General features: G+C 35.2%; 1 protein-coding gene across 9 annotated transcripts in view; it reads right to left on the bottom strand.

Annotated features, from left to right (window-relative positions):
• GALNT13 (polypeptide N-acetylgalactosaminyltransferase 13) overlaps nucleotides 1-20,231 on the bottom strand; it is a 604,605-nt gene that overhangs the window by 40,735 nt on the left and 543,639 nt on the right. For all 9 annotated transcript variants that reach the window (XM_021076293.1, XM_021076287.1, XM_021076289.1 and 6 more), the window contains one exon: nucleotides 6,247-6,386. In XM_021076293.1, the coding sequence (XP_020931952.1) occupies nucleotides 6,247-6,386 (140 nt within the window). The remainder of the gene's footprint in view (nucleotides 1-6,246; nucleotides 6,387-20,231) is intronic.

The raw sequence follows: 20,231 nt of genomic DNA, 5'->3' as shown, positions 1-20,231 counted from the left end.
GGGAGTATTTGTCTGAAAAGAGGCCTGGAAGGAACAAGGGAGGATTGTTCTAGTTGACTAAGGTAAAGGTAAATGACAAGCCATCCAGACAGGACTGAAGACACATGGCCTAGAATCAGACTTGAGGAACCAGGTCAAAAAGATTAGAAGCAAAGTGTTTCCCATGCTGAGTGCCAGACTGTTGGGCTGAGGTCACGAAAATGATTTCTGGCTATTGTCAAGATGATAGCAGATACAAATATGATGGAGAATGGAGTGTCAGGGAAGAGAGTTATCAATACCTATCTTTAAAAATTAAGAGGGACACATAATCTGGATAGAGACAATGTCTGAGACATCTTATATCCAGATTAAAGAAATCCATGCACACCTATAAGGCAGCTTGGTATACATCAGTTATTCTCAAATCAATGAGCCCAACACTGTGGAAATCTGCAATATTTTCTTCAAATATAAAAATGGGCAGTAGTGTCTTCTGGCAATGCTCATTAAGCAAATCTTAATCATATTATACGATACTGGCATAAAGGAAAGTTTAAACTCTGCATCCCATCTTTTGAGAACAATGATCAGATATAGGATGATTTTGTGCGATTTTAAAATAAGAACCTTTCTAAGAATACCCTAGAACTTAGGCAAATATACATTCCCAAAGAATGCTGTTTAAGCAAAGAAGTGAAATTTCCAGATAAATCTGGATCTTGTCACTAGTATCATATTATCTGATAATGCCAATTGCTTGATCATGCCATTCATTAATCCGGAGAAAAATCTAGGCAAATAAACACTGAAGAACTTCATCCATAGAAACTCCTTACAGAATCTGACTTGTATCAGTATAAGTAGAGCACACTGGCAGTTTCGAGTTCTGAGAAATTCTTGTGACTCATTCTTTATGTTATGATGTAGCTTTGAATATGTAGTGTAGGGCCAACAAAGTTTTAACTTTATTGTCTTTGTTTACACACATAACGTTTTATTACCTGAGAACAAATTTTAATGACATAAACATGAGAGTGTTTTTTCCCACTTGTGTTTTGATGTTTGACATCAGCAATCCTTTTTCTAAATGTTTCTACTCATCAGCAGTGTCATTGGTAATGTTCTTACCACTTACATGGTTTGTTGATTAGCTTTTGCTCCCTCTGCTGGGTTGTAACAGGAAGCAACAATGGGAACACCAATTCTAAACAAGAGTCATATACTTCCATCCCCACCACCTTTGAATTTCAAAACTAATATGTAAAATTCATTCTAAAATAAGAGTCTAAACTTAAACTAGGTTTTTTTTTGGCTTTAATTACCCCAACACATGCTTATCCCTCAATGCACATTATGTTACTCATTATCATTTTAAATATGTCAACCTCATTTGGTTTCTCTTTACTTTGTATGTAAGGAAATAGGCAGATTTGCAGTGAATTCCAGAATTTAATGTTAATATTTCCATATTATAATTGCTCTAGTGAATATGCATTTTAGTATATTTTCTTTTTACCAAATTGTGAAAAAACCAGAAGGATGATTTTATATAGAATTGCAAAATCTATGTAGTTAACAAATCCAAGCTGACTTTATGCACACCTGGGTTTACAATGTCCTGACTGTGAAATTTAAAAATTCTGGGTATATGATACCTTAATTCCTCTTTCAACAAAACATGGAACACAGAAAACTGAACAATTTCATTTATTTTGGTGAATAACAAAACAAACAAGCATCTTAGGAGTCTTCATAAATGCCTAACTGAAATATAGTTTGTTGAAGTTGTTTGTGCCAGTATATACATTTGAGTGATAAAACTAAAATTAATGCTAGTCTATCAGCAGTGTAAAGTTAAGCAAATTTTTTTTCCAGTAACAGACTCACTCATTTTGATTATAGGTGGGTTACCCAACCCAACATTCTTTAAAGTTAACATCTGATAGATGAAAATCAGCAACTGAGTCCCAAAGAGTTTTGGAAATATAATCATGGACAGAGAGAATGCCCCATTTGTGCACATCATATAAAATGAGGCTTTCATATGATTATCCTATTAAAAGGTCAGGAAGATGGTGAATTTGTAAATAGATCTTCTGATTACCTACAGATAGGGTAAAACTCTCAGGGTTTCAGCCTCTGCACTTGATTTTATCCTTAATCCCTATAGCCTGGCAGCTCCATAGATGTCTATTTTTAGTTACTTAAATTTGCTCTTTAACAATATTTAAAGAATACATTGTCAGTGTGTGCAAGGACCTTAACTAGTTGATAAGGTTCAAGAATATAAGAGGAAAAGGAAGTGCTGAGGTCATGTAGACAGTGCAAAATGCAAAGACTAATGTGGAAACCTCTTCCAAGCAACATGCAAGTGCAAATTTTAAGCCCCAGGAATTGTCACTTTGCTCCAGACATCCTCTTCTCTTCCCTCTTGCCGTCTGATAGTTTTGTGTTCTACGTAGCTCAAAATACATTTTTTCCCCCCAAATGCTGGCCAGTCACAGGCCAAAAATTTGAGGTGAAGCATTAGTACTCTAGAGAGCCATTTTTCAATCTTATACTTGAATTAGCCTTTATATTTACAAGATCAAAAGCTGGCTTGCTGAATCTACATAAGCTAAAGGGCTAGTTAAGATAGATTTAATGCTGCAAAAAGCTCTACTTCCTTATTCCATTATGATCTGCTTACTGAGTCTAAAAGACATATGCTTCATTAAGCTACTTATAGGTTTTAGTTCAAAGCAATTGCACAGGTTTTAACTTCCCATTGGAAATTGCATGTAATTCATGGGCTGGGTAAAATAATATTTCAATTAGCTGAGTAAAATGCAAATATAAGACATTAAGACTACTATCTGATATCAATATTGATGATTATTTTGGTGATAATATACAATAATGAAAAACTGAATACCATATTTGCCTCTATCTTCTAGTATAAGTGGGAAAGTTAGAGAGAAATTAACATAAAAATACTTATATTTACCAGTGCACTGCAATATTAAATGTCTAGGCTTTGAAAAACATTAAAAATTAAGGAAATTTTTAAATTGTTAAGGGCTAACAATTTCATTTGGAACTAAGTGAGGAGAACATAGGAATTACTACAAAGAAATAATTGGACACCTGATACCACTTTGAGGCTTTTACTATTTGAGAAATATTACCTTTGTATATAAGGAAAGATAGGTTTTTTACATTTTAAAAACGATGGTTAATGGCAGATAGAAAAAGATTTAAATAAATGGCTATTGTCCATTAATAGTTCATCCCAAACTCATTACCAAAATATCCATCAAATTATATGTATATGACTATACTAAGTTGAATTGGAAAATAGTGCTTGCTGAGTTTGTCCTTCTGTTTCTATGGAAACACGTGCAGGCAACATCTCTTTAAGGCTGGGTTTAAAGTGAAAAACTATAATTCATTAATATAGTACAACTATATAGTATAGAACTAAACTATATAGTATAGTAATAATACTATATTAATGTATTATAGTTTTTCATCAAGTTCAAAACAGTATATCTCATAGATTTTTTTGATTTATTGGGTGTTTGAAACAGTAGCTCATAGCATGTCTATATACCTCATGTAGGACAGTTTTATTATTACTGAATTTCTTTTGCCACACCCCACCCCCATTTCAGTACAATGGCTTAAGAGTAAAGGTCTTCCCTTGTTGATTTTGCATCCTTAGCATATAACACAGGTTCCAGCTTAATTTCTTATTTAACAAAAGCTTTCCGGTTGAATAATATATAGTAATATAATCTGTTTTCTCCTTCTAGTTATAAGAAAAAATGAGCTTTAGTGTCAGACTAAACTGTATTCTAATCTTACATACAGGTTTCCATATTAAATTGGTGATAATAACAAAATTGAAGTCATGGAATTGTGATTTTAAAATAATATAACCATTATAAAGCATCTAGCATAATGTTTGTCATAGTAAGAAAACAACGAATAGTGGCTATAATAACTGTAACTACTGGCACTGCTACTACCTCCTGCCAGGCTTTGTTGTAGATGCTTTACAACTTCAATCATCACTATAACCTTGTATGATTATCTTCTTGCTGCTGACAGGTACCAGAGATAAGACCTAGAGCCTCTCAAATCTTAAGCTGTGAGGTCAGGATTTAAACCCTCCTCTGCTTGATTTCAAAGCTTGAGATGTTTTCAGTACAACATGCTGCCTCTTCTGGATATGTTTCAAGTGTAATCTTCTGCTGTAATCTCTGCCTCTAAAAGTTTCTCAAACAGTGTCTACAAATTAAAATATGGTCACCTGGTCCATTACTGAAAATAGCTAATTCAAAATAAATAGGTGTATAAAGGAATTTTTCCATACTTCATTTTCACTTTTTCAGAAAGTCAATTAGATTTTTTTGATGTAGTGCAGGAAAGCATAAAATTGAATTTTTAACATGGAAGTAAACATCTAAGAGCCATGAATCTTCTTAGGATTCACCCCAGTGGTCTCAGAAAATTTCCAAAAAGTCCTCTTTACTCATATCTGCCTTTTTATAGGTCCTGGTCATACCTTCTTTTAGAAAAAGTTATCAATGTTTACTCATAAGCTGGGTCTATTGACTACCAATGTGAGAAATGCACTACTACAAGAATAGAAGAACTCCCTCTAAAAGTTCAGATTCACAATTGATCCAACAAACTTTTATTAAAGAAATGAAAGTATTAGGTATTGTATTGGGGATCTTCAATAGAAGTAGATTATAATAACTATTATGCCAACGGTATTCTAGTTTAAAAAAACCTCTCATATTTTATGTATTGAATATAAGTAAATCAATATTTAGTGACATGAGTGCTAACATTTGAATATTGCATATTTGAAAACAAATGCAATGATACCTCTCCCATAAAAACAAAAATTAAGAAACCAAAACCAAAACCAAAACCCCCAGAGGCATAGGACTAATAAGTGACTAAAGCTACACCTAGAGAGTAGAATATTTGGTGTTATTTCACATGAACTTTTATACTACATTATTCAGATTAAGCTTAAGTAGATGTAAATTGAAAAATGCTATAGAGAGATATTTAACTGACTGATGAGGAAGTGGAGATTTGGCAAAGAGTGCATGGATGTGGCACAAAGATAGCCTTTAAAAACAATTCAGCTAGAGGTGAATTGCTTTTTTTCCCTTTATTTTCTAGTTAATCAGAAATCATGTTTATAGTTATAAAGTTATAGATTTCTTGACAAGTGAACCAAAAAGGTATTAGACTAACTTTAAATTTTCATATATTCTACTGTTATGACCTATAAAAATGGAAGATTCAACAAAGAAGAAACTTCATTAATAATTACTTTCCAAATGCATTATGTTTTTGCTGCTTAAATGCTTTCATTACAACTGATATTAAATTAGTTTTGATTCCCAAACCGAATCCCTATTAAGTGGGAAATTACCAATATGGGACATGTAATGCGTTAAGGAATAATTCTTATTGTAAGCTATTGAATATATATTATGAATATATATTTGTATAGTTATGATGAAGCCAATTTTTTAATCTTCAAAGACAACATTTTGAAAAAAGATGGTACAGATCAAGGGTTCTCAGTGTATCTACAAAATCAATATGATTTTGATAATAATATTAATACTTGCAGTTTTTACTCTCATTTCTCATAATGTACAGGGAGTCTTCCATAGGCTACATGATGGGTGATATTATAATAGATTGAATATCAATGCAGATACAAGAATCAAAATATCTTCTATTAGGCCATGTATTAATGTGATTTACAAAAAATGTAAATGATGCTAATTTTCTTACTATTTGAATTTGCTTTATAAAATATATTTCTCTTTCAAAAATATGTTACTTATATTAACATATAATGGATTATTACACATTATCTTTAATGACTTGATAGATTTTTCAAGTTCTATTTCAACATAATAGATACTGATAGAGCCACATAATTATACAAAAGCTCTTTGAGGTTTACAATAAATTTTAAGAGTATAAGATCTACATGACCAAAAAGTTTTAGAACTATTGGTAAAGAAACAAGAAAACACTATTTATTCAGTCTTAAACTATGCTCTTTTTACAGATCTCAGTGATACAAAACTTTATGGTCCTTGTAATATATGACAAATTTAAAATAGGTCTATTTAAAAACGCTGAAAGCATTTTATCCATAACATAAAAATACTGAGCTCCTGAGAAATTGCTTCTTTTGCAAAATATATTTATAACTTAACCAAAATAAATAATTCATACCTCTCCAAGTGAGTAATAACGTCTTGGGATCTGGGAGTCCGGATAGATGTTTTCAAGGTACCAAGAAAAGGGCTTACACTTTAGATTTTCTCTTAGTGTTTTTCTGACTGACACATCTCCATAATCCACTTTGACAACACCTGGAATTTTTCAGAGAAACACACAAATCAGTTTGTGCTATTTTCATCTTAGCACTGTTTCACTCTGTTTATTTTGCTATCAGTTTTTTTTCCTCCATAATTATAATGTCATAAAATTGAATTGCATATACAGCTGTTATGCTTATTTTCTCACTAATATCCAGTTAGCACATTAAATGTATATAAAAAGTTTTTCCACTGGTTATGACTTTTCAAATGCAAATATTTATCACAAAGTACTTTTAAGATTGAATAATTAAGTGTAAGTTGGTATTCAGTATCTCATAACCAAACCTTAACTGAGCTATGTAACAATGTGGCTGTTTCTCTTTTGTAAAAATTTCAGAAGCCCCGCTGTTTTTGTTAATGTTCATATTTTCCCTTTAGTGTCATTTATTTACCACTTTTGGATTTCATTAGAAATTTACATAAATATCTTCACAATGGATGACACATATGTGTTCTAACTTTTCCTACTTCTTGAATTTTTATTCTATCTAGGTTTAGAAAAATTAGACCTAATTTTTCTTTATTGATTTTTTTCCTGTTTTATAAGTTAGTATAAAGTATATCAAGTCCTTGAGTAAGTTAGTAAATAAATAAGCATAAAGATACTAACATAAGCAAATGAAATTACTCACATGTGTATATTAAAATTGCATAATTATACTTTGTATAATAGCAGAATACATGAACATTTCCATTGAAGATCATAAAAGAATGCTTTTTAGTTGAGAAATAAAAACAATAGTGGTTCTAATTTTTATATAAAAAGATATGGTGTCAGGAGTTCCCATCATGGCTCAGTGGTTAACGAATCCAACTAGGAACCATGAGGTTGCGGGTTCGATCCCTGGCCTTGCTCAGTGGGTTAAGGATCCGGCGTTGCTGTGAGCTGTGGTGTAGGTCGCAGACGTGGCTCGGATCCCACGTTGTTGTGGCTCTGGTGTAGGCCAGTGGCTACATCTCCGATTCGACCCCTGGCCTGGGAACCACCATATGCCGTGGGAAGCGGCCCTAGAAAAAGGCAAAAGACAAAAAAAAAATAAAAATAAAAATAAATAAAAAGATATGGTGACATGAATTGCTCATTATTATTAATGGTAAAAGTGATATTTGGAGTTCCTTTTGTGGCTCAGTGGTAACAAACCCAACTAGTATCCATGAGGACGCGGGTTCGATCCCTGGCCTTGCTCAGTGGGTTGGTGATCTGGCATTGCCGTGAGCTGTGGTGTAGATCTCAGATACGGCTCAGATCCAGAGTTGCTATGGTTGCTGCATAGGCCAGCAACTGTAGCACGCATTCAACGCCTAGCCTGAGAACTTCCACATGCCATAGGTGCGCCCCCCCCAAAATAAAAGTATTTGATTAAAATGACTAACTATGATAAGATTATAATTATTTCTTAGCTTGTTTTGAGAAAGCCTCTGTTTAACACATTTCTTTAAGACCAATAAACAAGCAGACTTTGGCACTGCAAAAAAAATTGCTCAGTGTTTAGTATATTCTATCTAAACCAAGTAGCAAACCAATTAGTCATTTTTTAAAATAGGAAAAATTGTTTAGACAATCTAAATGTCTATAATTAATATCATTATTTGGATCATTATATTCACATGAAGCAGCACTCCTGAAACTTATCAGCTGCCAGTTCTCCCCATGCCCTGCCACCTCTGTTTTTTGTAGAACTTTTCTTTTCCCAACATTAAATGTCTTAGTGTTATTAGAAAACATTCTGATGTGCTTAAGCAGCCAAACTATTACCTTCTAAAATGAATTTTTTTTTTCTTTTAGCTAGTGTTTGTATGAAAACAAGATCTTTGGGCTTTTTAGACAGGTAAATACTTCCTTTTGAAATAATTCTATCCAGAACCTCCAATCTGGAGTGCAACCTTCAAAACAAGAGATTCAAAAACATTTGCAAATTAGATCACTGAAAGAATTTCTCTTTGTATTAAGTGCTACACAAATAGGTGGTTTTGAAATTCTTTTAAAGAGATGCTATTGGGCCCAGAAAAAAAGGCATTGCAGAATCGGAGGACTTAGTTCAACAGTTAGTTTTACTCTTCTGGTTTCATTTTTGAGGTGGGCAAATTTAATTGAAGTGGTTTACTTATATATCTATCCTCCTTTTTTCATTATGCTAAGATTTAGTATTCTTGGTCCCCTAATTTGTTCCTAGGAGGATTTTATGAGCACATTGTTCATTGGAAGGAAGTTTAAATATTCATTTGCATATATTTTACATGAGATAAGATAATTTTTTTTTTTTTGTCTTTTCTAGGGCCACACCCACGGCATATGGAGGTTCCCAGGCTAGGAGTTGAATCAGAGCTGTAGCCTCCAGCCTATGCCACAGCCACAGCAACGTGGGATCCGAGCTGTGTCTGCGACCTACATCACAGCTCACGACAACGCTGGATCCTTAACCCACTGAGCAAGACCAGGAATCAAACCTGCAACCTCATGGTTCCTAATCAGATTCGTTAACCACTGGGCCAGGACAGGAACTCCGGATAAGAGAAAATTTTAATTGCCCACATCAAATTTATCAAAAGGTTGTTGGTGGAGGATGATAGAGCTTAATGAGGAAACCTAATGCAGTCTTACCCTACTACCTCACTTCTGAGCCAGCCCTAGGCATTGCCACTACAACTTGAGCTTTGTCCTAGTCCTAGCTAATTACTTTTATTTACCATTAGAAATGCACACAAATACTGTGGGCATATGTTAATTTTTTGGTGAGCGTGGTTTTTCCCCTGAATGTGGATATTTTCCTACTTAGGGGTAAAATACAATGTAAGACACAGCAGTGATCACCAAACACTCATATATCCCTCCGTATTTCTCATGAACCTACAGTTAGGTAAGAACAGCTGACTGGTCCCATCCAAAGAACTGGGGGGGGCGGGTGGAGAAGGAACATATATCACTTCATTAGCAATTCCTGTTGATTCTGTACTCACAATATGGATCTTTCTGCTAATGATGGGGTTACATCCTGATAAACCTATCATAAGTTTAAAATGTCATTAAGTAGAAAGTACACTTAATATACCTAACCTACCAAACACCATAGCTTAACTGAGCTTATCTTAAATGTGCTCAGAATACTTACATTAGCCTACATTTGGGCAAAATCATCTAACATTAATCCAATTTTATTAAAATTGTTGAATATCCCAGATACTTTATTAAATATTGTACAGAAAGTGAAAAACATAATGAATGGGCACAGAACGGTTGTGAGTGTACTGGTTGTTCATGCTCCTGATCACATGGCTACCTGGGAGCTGGGGCTGCCCACCATCTCTAGAGAGTATCACACTGTATGTCACTAGACTAAAAAAAGATCAAAATCTGAAACTTCAGAAGTACGGAATACATATTGCTTTCACACCATAGTAAAATCCCTGAGTCTATTTCTGTTTTGTAGATAGGTTCATTTTTGCTATATTTTAGATTACACATATAAGTGATATCATATGTTATTTGTATTTCTCTTTCTTACTTAGTATGAAAGTCTCTAGTTCCATCCATGTTGCTGTAAATGGCATTAATTTGTTCTTTTTTATGGCCGAGTAGTATTCAATTATATATATGTACCACATCTTAATTCATCTGTTGATAGGCATTTAGGTTGTTTCCATGTCTTGGCTATTGTTGATAAGGCTGAAAGGAACATTGAGGTGCATGTATCTTTTCAAATTATGATTTTCTCTGAATATATGTCCAGGAGTGGGATTGCTGGATCATATATTTTTTTTTCTTTTTAGGGCCACACCTGTGGCATATGGAGATTCCTAGGCTGGGAGTCAAATTGGAACTACAGCTGCCAGCCTATACCACAGCGACAGCAATGCCAGATCCGAGCAGCATCTATAACCTACACTGCAGCTCATGGCAGTGCCAGGTTCTTAACCCACTGAGCAAGGCCAGGGATCAAACCCACGTCATGATGGATACTAGTCAGGTTTGTTACCACTGAGCCACGATGGGAACTCTCATATTTAGTTTTTTAAATAACATCCATACTGTTTCCCATGATAGCTGTGCCAATTTACATTCCCACCAACAGTGCAGAAGGGTTCCCTTTTCTCTACAATCTCTTCAGCATTTATTGTTTGTAGACTATTTGAAGATTGCCATTCTGACTGGTATGAGGTGATACTGTATTCTTTGCAGAAATGTCTTTTTAGATCTTCTCACCATTTTTTGAATGGGTTTTTGTTTTTTTTAATATTGAACTGCATGTGTTGTTTGTATATTTTGAAGATTAATCCCTTGTCTGTTGCTTCATTTACAAAGATTTTCTCCATTCTATGGGTTGTCTTTTCCTTTTGTTTATGGCTTCCCTTGCTGTGCAAAAGCTTGTAAGTTTAACTAGGTTCCATTTGTTTATTTTTGTTTTTATTTTCATTATACCAGGAGATGGATCCAAGAAGATATTACTGAGTTTTGTCAAAGTGTGTTCTGCCTTTTTTTCCTCTAAGAGTCTTATAGTATACAGCCTTATGTTTAGTTTTTTTGTGTGTGTGTCACAACCATGGCATAAGGTGGTGTATATGGAGGTTCCCAGGCTAGCGGTCGAATTGGAGCTGTAGCCACTGGCCTATGCCATAGCAACTCGGTATCTGAGCCACATCTGCAACCTTCACCACAGCTCATGGCAGTGCTGGAGCCTTAACCCACCAAGCGAGGCCAGGGATCAAACCTGCATCCTCATGAATACTAGTCAGGTTCATTTCCACTGAGCCACAATGGGAACTCCCTGTTTAGGTCTTTTGTCCATTTTGAGTTTATTTATTTATTTGTATGGTGTTAGTGTTCTAATTTCATTTTTTAAACATGTAGCAGTCCAGCTTTCGCATCACCACTTATTGAAGAGATGGTCATTTCTCCATTGTATATTCTTCTCTCCTTTATCAAAGGTTAATTGACCGTAAGTGTGTAGGTTTATTTCTAGGCTTTCTATCCTTTTCCATTGATCTATATTTATGTTTTTGTCCCAGCACCATACTGTTTTGGTGTAGCTTCATAGTGTAGTCTGAAGTTGGGGAGCCTGATTCCTCCAGCTCCAATTTTCTTTCTCAAAATTGCTTTGCCTATTTGGGGTCTTGTGTTTTCATACAAATTTAAAATTTTTTTTTGTTCCAGTTCTGTGAAAAATGCCATTGGTTATTTAATACGGATTACACTGAATCTATACATTGCCTTTGACAATTTTTATCCTTCCACTCCAAGAGCATGTTAGATCTTTCCATTTGTGTCATCCTTGATTTCGTTCATCAGCATCTTATGGTTTTCAGAGTATAGATAATTTGCCTCTTTAGGTAGGTTTATTCCTAGCTATTCTGTTCTCTTTGATGCAGTGGTAATGGGATTGCTTCTTTAATTTCTATTTCTGATCTTTCACTGTTAGTGTATAAAAATGTCACCAAAGTTTGTGCTCAGAAATGTGAGAAATTTCTGTGAAATGATTTTGTAACCTGCAACTTTACTAAATTCATTGATGAGCTCTAACACTTTTCTGGTAGTACCTTAGGATATTCTAGGTATAGTGTCATTGTCATTTGTAAACAGTGACAGTTTTACTTCTTTTCCAACTTGGATTCTTATTTCTTTTTCTTCTCTGATTGCCATGGTTAGGACTTCCAAATCTATGTTGAATAAAAGTGTGAGGGTGGACATCCTTGTTTTGTTCCTGATCTCAGCAGAAATTCTTTCAGCTTTTCACCACTGAGAATGATGTTAGCTGTGGGTTCCTCATATGTGGCCTTTATTATGTTGAGGTAGGTTCCCTCTATGCCCACTTTATGGAGAGTTTAAAAGGGTGTTGAATTTTGTTAAAAGTTTTTTCTTTGTATATTGAGATGACCATATGTTTTTTATTCTTCAGTCTGTTGATGTGGTATATAATATTGAGTGATTTGCATATATTGAAATCTCCTTGCATCCCTGGGATAAATCTGACTTGATCATGGTGTATGATTCTTTTAATATATAGTTAGATTCAGTTTGCTAGTATTTTGTTGAGGATTTTTGCAGTTTTTTGAGATTTTTTCTTGTTTCCTGCAGTAAGTTCATATTGCTATAAACTCCCCACTTACAACTGCTTTGCTGCATCCCAAAACCAAAAAGTTTTGGATCATTGTGTTTTTGTTTTCATTTGTCTCTAGGTATTGTTTGGTTTTCTCTTTGATTTCTTCCATTATCTGTTATTTTTTTTAGTAAAGTATTGTATTGTTTAGTCTCCACATGTTCATGTTTGTGGTTTTTTTTTTTGGTTTTTATAATTTTTTTATTGTAGTTGACTTCTAGTCCTATCATGTCATAGTTGGAAAAAATGGTTGATATGATTTACATCTTCTTAAATTAACTGAGGCTTGATTTGTGGCACAGAATGTGATCTCTTATGGAGAATGATCCATGTCTACTTGAGAAGAATATTCTGCTGCTTCAGGTGGAATATTCTAGAAATATCAATTAAGTCTGTCTCATCTAATGGGTCATTTAAGGTCTGTATTTCCTTGTTGATTTTCTGTGTAGATGATCTGTTAATTGCTGTTAGTAGGGTGTTAAAGTCCCCCACTATTACTGTCTTATGGATTTCTCCTTTTATGGCTGTTAACAGTTTCCTTATATATAAGCTGTTCCCATGTTAGCTGCCTATATATTTACAATTGTTATATCTTCTTAGATTAATCCTTTGATCATTATGTAATGTCCTTCTTCATCTCTTGTAATCGTCTTTATTTTAAAGTCTATTTTGTTGATATGTGTGGCTACTCCAGCTTTCTTTTGATTTCCATTTGCATGGGATATCTTTTCCATCCTCTCACCTTCAGTCTCTGTGTGTCTCTAGAAATGAAGTGGGTCTCTTATAAAGCATATGTATGGATCTTGTTTTTGTATACATTCAGCCAGTCCATGTTGGACCATTTAATCCCTTTGCATTTAAGGTAATTATTGATAAGTATGTTGTATCTATTGTAGAATTTTGGTTTGTGGTTAACATGAGGTTTTGATATACAGTCTATATAAATACAAATTTTTAATTTGCTAGTCTCTTAATTTCAAAAATGTTTCCAATATCCTGCATTTGTATTCTCCTCTTCTCACAATTTCTGGTTTTGATATATTTGTGTGTTGATGATTTCCCTACCTTTACTGTTTGCCTCTACTTGTGAACCTTCTCATTTGTAATTTTCTTGTTGGTAGTTGTGGCTTTTTCTTTTTTTACCCAGAGAATTTCCTTTAGCAATTGTTTTAAAGCTTATTTGGTGGTGCTGAATTCTCATAGCTTTTGCTTGTCTGTAAAGCTTTTGATTTCTCCACCAAATCTTGAGAGCCTTTCTGGGTAGAATATGTTTGGTTGTAGGTTTTTTTACTTTCATTGGTTTATCATGCCACTCCCTTCTGGCCTGCAGAGATTCTTCTGAAAAATCAGCTGATAACCTTATTGGGGTTCACTTGTATGCCATTTGTTGTTTTTCCCTACCTGCTTTCAGTATTTTCTCTTTGTCTTTAATTTTGGTCAGTTTGATTAACATGTGTCTTGGGTTGTTCCTCCTTTGTTCTTCTGTATGGTACTCTTTGTGCTTCCTGGACTTGAATGAGTGATTTCTTTCCCATGTGGTAGGGAAGTTTGTGGTTATTATCTCTTAAAATATTTCCTCCAGCCCTTTCTCACTCTCTTCTCCTTCTGGCACCCCTGTAACATAAACATTGATGTGTTTAATGTTGTCCCAGAGCTCTTTTAGACTCTCCTCATTTATTTTCATTCTTTTTTCTTTATGCTATTCTATGTCAATGATTTCCACCTGTTTGTCTTCCATCTTACTTACTTGTTCTTCTGTCTCCTGTATTCTGCTGTTGCTTCCTTCTAGTGAATTTTTTGTTTTGGTTATTGTGTTGTTCATCTCTCCTTGTTTATTCCTTAAATCTTCTATTTCTTTGTTAAACATTTCTTCTGATTTCTAAATCTCTACATCCAACTTTTTTCCAAGATCTTAGATCATCCTTACTACCATTACCCTAAAGTCTTTTTCATGTAGATTGTGTATATCTACTTCACTTAGCTGTTTCTGGGTTTCTTCCTTGTTTCCTCATCTGGATAGTATTCAATCTGCTACTTCATTTTGTCTAGCTCTCTGCATTTGTGGTCTCCTTTCTGCAGTCTGCAGAGTTGAAGGCTCTCTTGCTTCTGGTTTCTTCCCCTTTGTGGGTGAATTTGCTATAGGGGCTTTTGTCAGGCTTTCTGATGGTAGGGATTGGTGCCTGTACACTGATGGGTGGAGATGAGTCTTGTGTCTCTTGGTTTGATTAGATGCAGCTGAGTGCCTGGGAAGAATTTAGGCAGCTGCATTCCCACTTTATTTGTTGCTTGGCATGGGGCTTTTTAGCACTCCATGCCTGCACACTGTTGATGGGTGGGGCCAGATTTTTCCAAAATCACAGCCTCCAAGGGAGCTCATGCTGATTATTCCTTGGGACCTCTGCCTCTCAGGAGTGTCCTGACCACACAGCACAGCCAAACTCTGCTTTCTCAGCAGATCCTCCAAGATCCACAGGTAGGTCTGGCCTAGATTCTTATGGAATCTCTGTTATGCCCTCAGACCCAGTGCATGTGAATCCTTGTGTGTGCCTTCCAAGAATGGCATCTCTGTTTTCCCCAGTGGAGTTCCTTTCACTATGTATGTTTTGGTGAAAACATTCAATCCCTTCTCACATTTCCAACTCCAACTGGGATCACAGACTAAATGCATATCACCAGTAATCCTGATAACACACAGATTCTCATTCAGCTGGTCTGGAGTGAGACTTGAGATCTGCATATCTAATAAGTTCTCAGGGGATGCTTCTGTTGCTCAATCCAAATTCTGAATAACAGCCAAGACAATCAAAACATTCCATTTCTTAAATTTAAATGCAATATATTATAATGATTGGTTTAGGAATGGCCATTAGAACTATGCAGCTTAATAAAATTATACTCTGACAATTTTCTAGAACTCTTAGGAAGTTTAAGATCTATTTCCTTTGGAATTTCTAGCTGTAAAGATGATTAAAGCCTGGATCTTCTGAGGCTATCACATAGATAATCCAATACAGTGACACTAATATGGAAGTAAGATAAACAGATGAAAAGAGAGGGAAAAAAGACAAAGATAGAGCACATAGGTCAATCCAGTCTTAAGTCAGCAGATACTAATTTTGCCCAAGTATATAGAGGGAATGTTTTCTATGCACTTGGGATGCATTAGTCAACAAAACAAGTAAAAATATCTTCCTTAATGGAATTTACCACTCTAGGGGATAGAGAAACAAACAGTTCTACATCATATGATACATACTATGAAAAAAATAGAATACACTGAGGGAAGAAAGTTGTTATAGAAAGGATCTTAATTCATTATTTTTTAAAAGGAAATTTATAAGAGTTGCAAGGTTTTTGTTTGTTTGTTTTTGTTTATTAGGATTTTTCTCTATGCCCACAGCATATGGAATTTCCCTGGCCAGGGATCAAACCTGTGCCATAGCAGTGACAATGCTGGATCCTTAACCTCCTGAGCCACAAGGGAACTCCAAGAGGTACATGTTTTTTTATTTTATTTTTTTTTATTTTCCCACTGTACAGCAAGGGGGGCAGGTTATCCTTACATGTATACATTACAATTACATTTTTCCCCCACCCTTTCTTCTGTTGCAACATGAGTATCTAGACAAAGTTCTCAATGCTATTCAGCAGGATCTCCTTGTAAATCTATTCTAAGTTGTGTCTGATAAGCCCAAGCTCCCGATCCCTCCCACTCCCTCCCCCTCCCATCAGGCAGCCACACGTCTCTTCTCCAAGTCCATGATTTTCTTTTCTAAGGAGATGTTCATTTGTGCTGGATATTAGATTCCAGTTATAAGTGATATCATATGGTATTTGTCTTTGTCTTTCTGGCTCATTTCACTCAGGATGAGATTCTCTAGCTCCATCCATGTTGCTGCAAATGGCATGATGTCATCCTTTTTTATGGCTGAGTAGTATTCCGTTATGTATATATACCACCTCTTCCGAATCCAATCATCTGTCGATGGACATTTGGGTTGTTTCCATATCCTGGCTATTGTGAATAGTGCTGCAATGAACATGCGGGTGCACGTGTCTCTTTTAAGTAGAGTTTTGTTCGGACAGATGCCCAAGAGTGGGATTGCAGGGTCATATGGAAGGTCTATGTATTGATTTCTAAGGTATCTCCAAACTGTTCTCCATAGTGGCTGTACCAGTTTACATTTCCACCAACAGTGCAGGAGGGTTCCCTTTTCTCCACACCCCCTCCAGCACTTGTTATTTGTGGATTTATTAATGATGGCGATTCTGACTGGTGTGAGGTAATACCTCATAGTAGTTTTGATTTGCATTTCTTTAATAATCAGGGATGTTGAGCATTTTTTCATGTGTTTGTTGGCCATCTGTATATCTTCTTTGGAGAACAGTCTATTCAGGTCTTTTGCCCATTTTTCCATTGATTGATTGGCTTTTTTGCTGTTGGGTTGTATAAGTTGTTTATATATTCTAGAGATTAAGCCCTTGTCGGTTGCATCATTTGAAACTATTTTCTCCCATTCTGTAAGTTGTCTTTTTGTTTTCTTTTGGGTTTCCTTTGCTGTGCAAAAGCTTTTCAGTTTGATGAGGTCCCATGGGTTTATTTTTGCTCTAATTTCTATTGCTTTGGGAGACTGACCTGAGAAAATATTCATGATGTTGATGTCAGAGAGTGTTTTGCCTATGTTTTCTTCTAGGAGTTTGATGGTGTCCTGTCGTATATTTAAGTCTTTCAGCCATTTGGAGTTTATTTTTGTGCATGGTGTGAGGGTGTGTTCTCGTTTCATTGCTTTGCCTGCAGCTGTCCAGGTTTCCCAGCAATGCTTGCCGAAAAGACTGTCTTTTTCCCATTTTATGTTCTTGCCTCCCTTGTCAGAGATTAATTGACCATAGGTGTCAGGGTTTATTTCCGGAATCTCTATTCTGTTCCATTGGTCTGTCTGTCTGTCTTGATACCAGTACCACACTGTTTTGATGACTATGGCTTTGTAATATTTCTTGAAGTCTGGGAGAGTTATGCCTCCTACTTGGTTTATGTTTCTCAGGATTGCTTTGGCGATTCTGGGTCTTTTGTTGTTCCATATAAATTTTTGGATTGTTGGTTCTAGTTCTGTGAAAAATGTCATGGGTAATTTGATAGGGATTGCATTGAATCTGTAGATTGCTTTGGGTAGTATGGCTATTTTTACAATCTTGATTTTTCCAATCCAGGAGCATGGAATATCTTTCCATTTCTTTACATCTTCTTTGATTTCTTTGATTAAAGTTTTATAGTTCTCGGCATATAGGTCCTTTACCTCCTTGGTCAGGTGTATTCCGAGGTATTTGATTTTGTGAGGTGCAATTTTAAAAGGTATCGTATTTTTGTATTCCTTTTCTAATGTTTCATTGCTGGCATACAGAAATGCCACTGACTTCTGAATGTTAATCTTATATCCTGCTACTTTGCTGAATTTATTGATCAGTTCAAGGAGTTTTGGGGTTGAGTCCTTAGGGTTTTCTATGTATAGTATCATGTCATCTGCATACAGTGACAGTTTTCTCTCTTCTCTTCCTATATGGATGCCTTTTATTTCGTTGGTTTGTCTGATTGCTGTGGCTAGGACTTCCAAAACTATGTTGAAGAGCAGTGGTGAGAGTGGGCATCCCTGTCTTGTTCCAGATTTGAGTGAGAAGGCTTTCAGTTTTTCCCCATTGAGGATTATATTTGCTGTGGGTTTATCATAAATGGCTTTGATTATATTCAGGAATGTTCCCTCTATACCCACTTTGGCGAGGGTCTTGATCATGAATGGATGTTGGACTTTGTCAAATGCTTTTTCTGCGTCTATTGAGATGATCATATGATTTTTGACTTTTTTTTTTTGTTAATGTGGTGTATGATGCTGATTGATTTGCGTATGTTGAACCATCCTTGTGAACCTGGGATGAACCCAACCTGGTCATGGTGTATAATTTTTTTGATATGTTGTTGGATTCGGTTGGCTAAGATTTTGTTGAGAATTTTTGCATCTATATTCATCAATGATATTGGGCGATAGTTTTCTTTTTTGGTGGTATCTCTGCCTGGTTTTGGAATGAGGGTGATGGTGGCCTCATAGAATGTCTTTGGGAGTATTCCTTCTTCTTCAACCTTTTGAAAGAGTTTAAGGAGGATGGGTACCAATTCCTCTTTATATGTTTGATAGAATTCACCTGTGAAGCCATCTGGTCCTGGACTTTTATTTGTAGGGAGTGATTTTATGATCTCTTCAATTTCATTTCTAGTGATTGGTCTGTTCAGTTGGTCTGTTTCTACTTGATTCAGTTTTGGCAGGCTGTAAGATTCTAGAAAATTGTCCATTTCTTCCAAATTGTCAAACTTGTTTCCGTATAGTTGTTCATAGTATTCTCTTATGGTTTTTTGTATTTCTGCTGTGTCCATTGTGATTTCTCCTTTTTCATTTATAATTTTGGTTATTTGGGTTCTTTCTCTCCTCTTTTTAGTGAGTCTGGCCAGGGGTTTGTCAATTTTGTTTACCTTTTCAAAGAACCAACTCTTGGTTTTATTAATTTTCTCTATTGTTTTTTGAGTCTCTATTTTATTGATTTCTTCTTTGATCTTTATAATTTTACCTTTTCAAAGAACCAACTCTTGGTTTTATTAATTTTCTCTATTGTTTTTTGAGTCTCTATTTTATTGATTTCTTCTTTGATCTTTATAATTTCCTTCCTTCTGCTGACTTTAGGTCTTTTTTGTTCTTCTTTTTCTAATTCATTTAGGTGGAGGGTTAAGTTGTCAATTTGGGATCTTTCTTCTTTTTTGAGAAAGGCCTGTACTGCTATGAATTTCCCTCTGAGCACTGCTTTCGCAGCATCCCATAGATTTTGAGAGGTTGTGTCTTCATTATCATTTGTTTCAAGGTAGTTTTTAATTTCCTTCTTGATTTCCTCATTGACCCATTGGTTTTTTAGTAGCATGTTGTTTAGTCTCCATGGAGTAGGTTTTTTCTCTTTCCTTTTCCCATGGTTGGTTTCTAATTTCATGGCATTGTGGTCAGAGAAGATACTTGAGATAATTTCTATGCTCCTAAATTTATTGAGGTTATCTTTGTGTCCCAATATGTGGTCAATTCTTAAGAATGTTCCATGAGCATTTGAGAAGAATGTGTATTCTGCTTTTTTTGGATGTAGTGTCCTGAAGATATCAATGAAGTCTAACTTTTCTATTGTTTCCTTTAGGATCTCTGTTGCTTTATTGGTTTTCTGTCTAGAGAATCTGTCCATTGATGTGAGGGGGGTATTAAGGTCTCCTACTATGATTGTATTCTCATCAATATCTCCCTTTATGTCTGTTAATATTTGTTGTATGTATCTGGGTGCTCCTATATTTGGGGCATATATGTTGACGATAGTAACATCCTCTCCTTGGACGGATCCCTTAATCATTAAGTAGTGTCCTTCTTTGTCTTTCTTTATGTCTTTTGTTTTAAAGTCTATTTTGTCTGATATGAGCGTTGCGACTCCTGCTTTTCGGTCATGTCTATTGGCGTGAAATATTTTTCCCCACCCTTTCACTTTCAATCTATATGTATCTTTTGTCCTAAGGTGAGTTTCTTGTAGGCAGCATATTGAAGGTTTTTGCCTTTTTATCCACTCAGCCACTCTGTGTCTTTTGATTGGGGCATTCAGTCCATTGACATTTAAGGTGATAATTGATAGATGATTATTTATTGCCATTTGAACCTCGTGTTCCAGTTGATTCTAT

This window comes from Sus scrofa, chromosome 15 (assembly GCF_000003025.6).
Source record: "Sus scrofa isolate TJ Tabasco breed Duroc chromosome 15, Sscrofa11.1, whole genome shotgun sequence".
NCBI classification, from domain to species: domain Eukaryota; kingdom Metazoa; phylum Chordata; class Mammalia; order Artiodactyla; family Suidae; genus Sus; species Sus scrofa.
The sequence above is the reverse complement of the archived record's forward strand: the minus strand, read 5'-3'. Positions and strand labels throughout refer to the sequence as shown.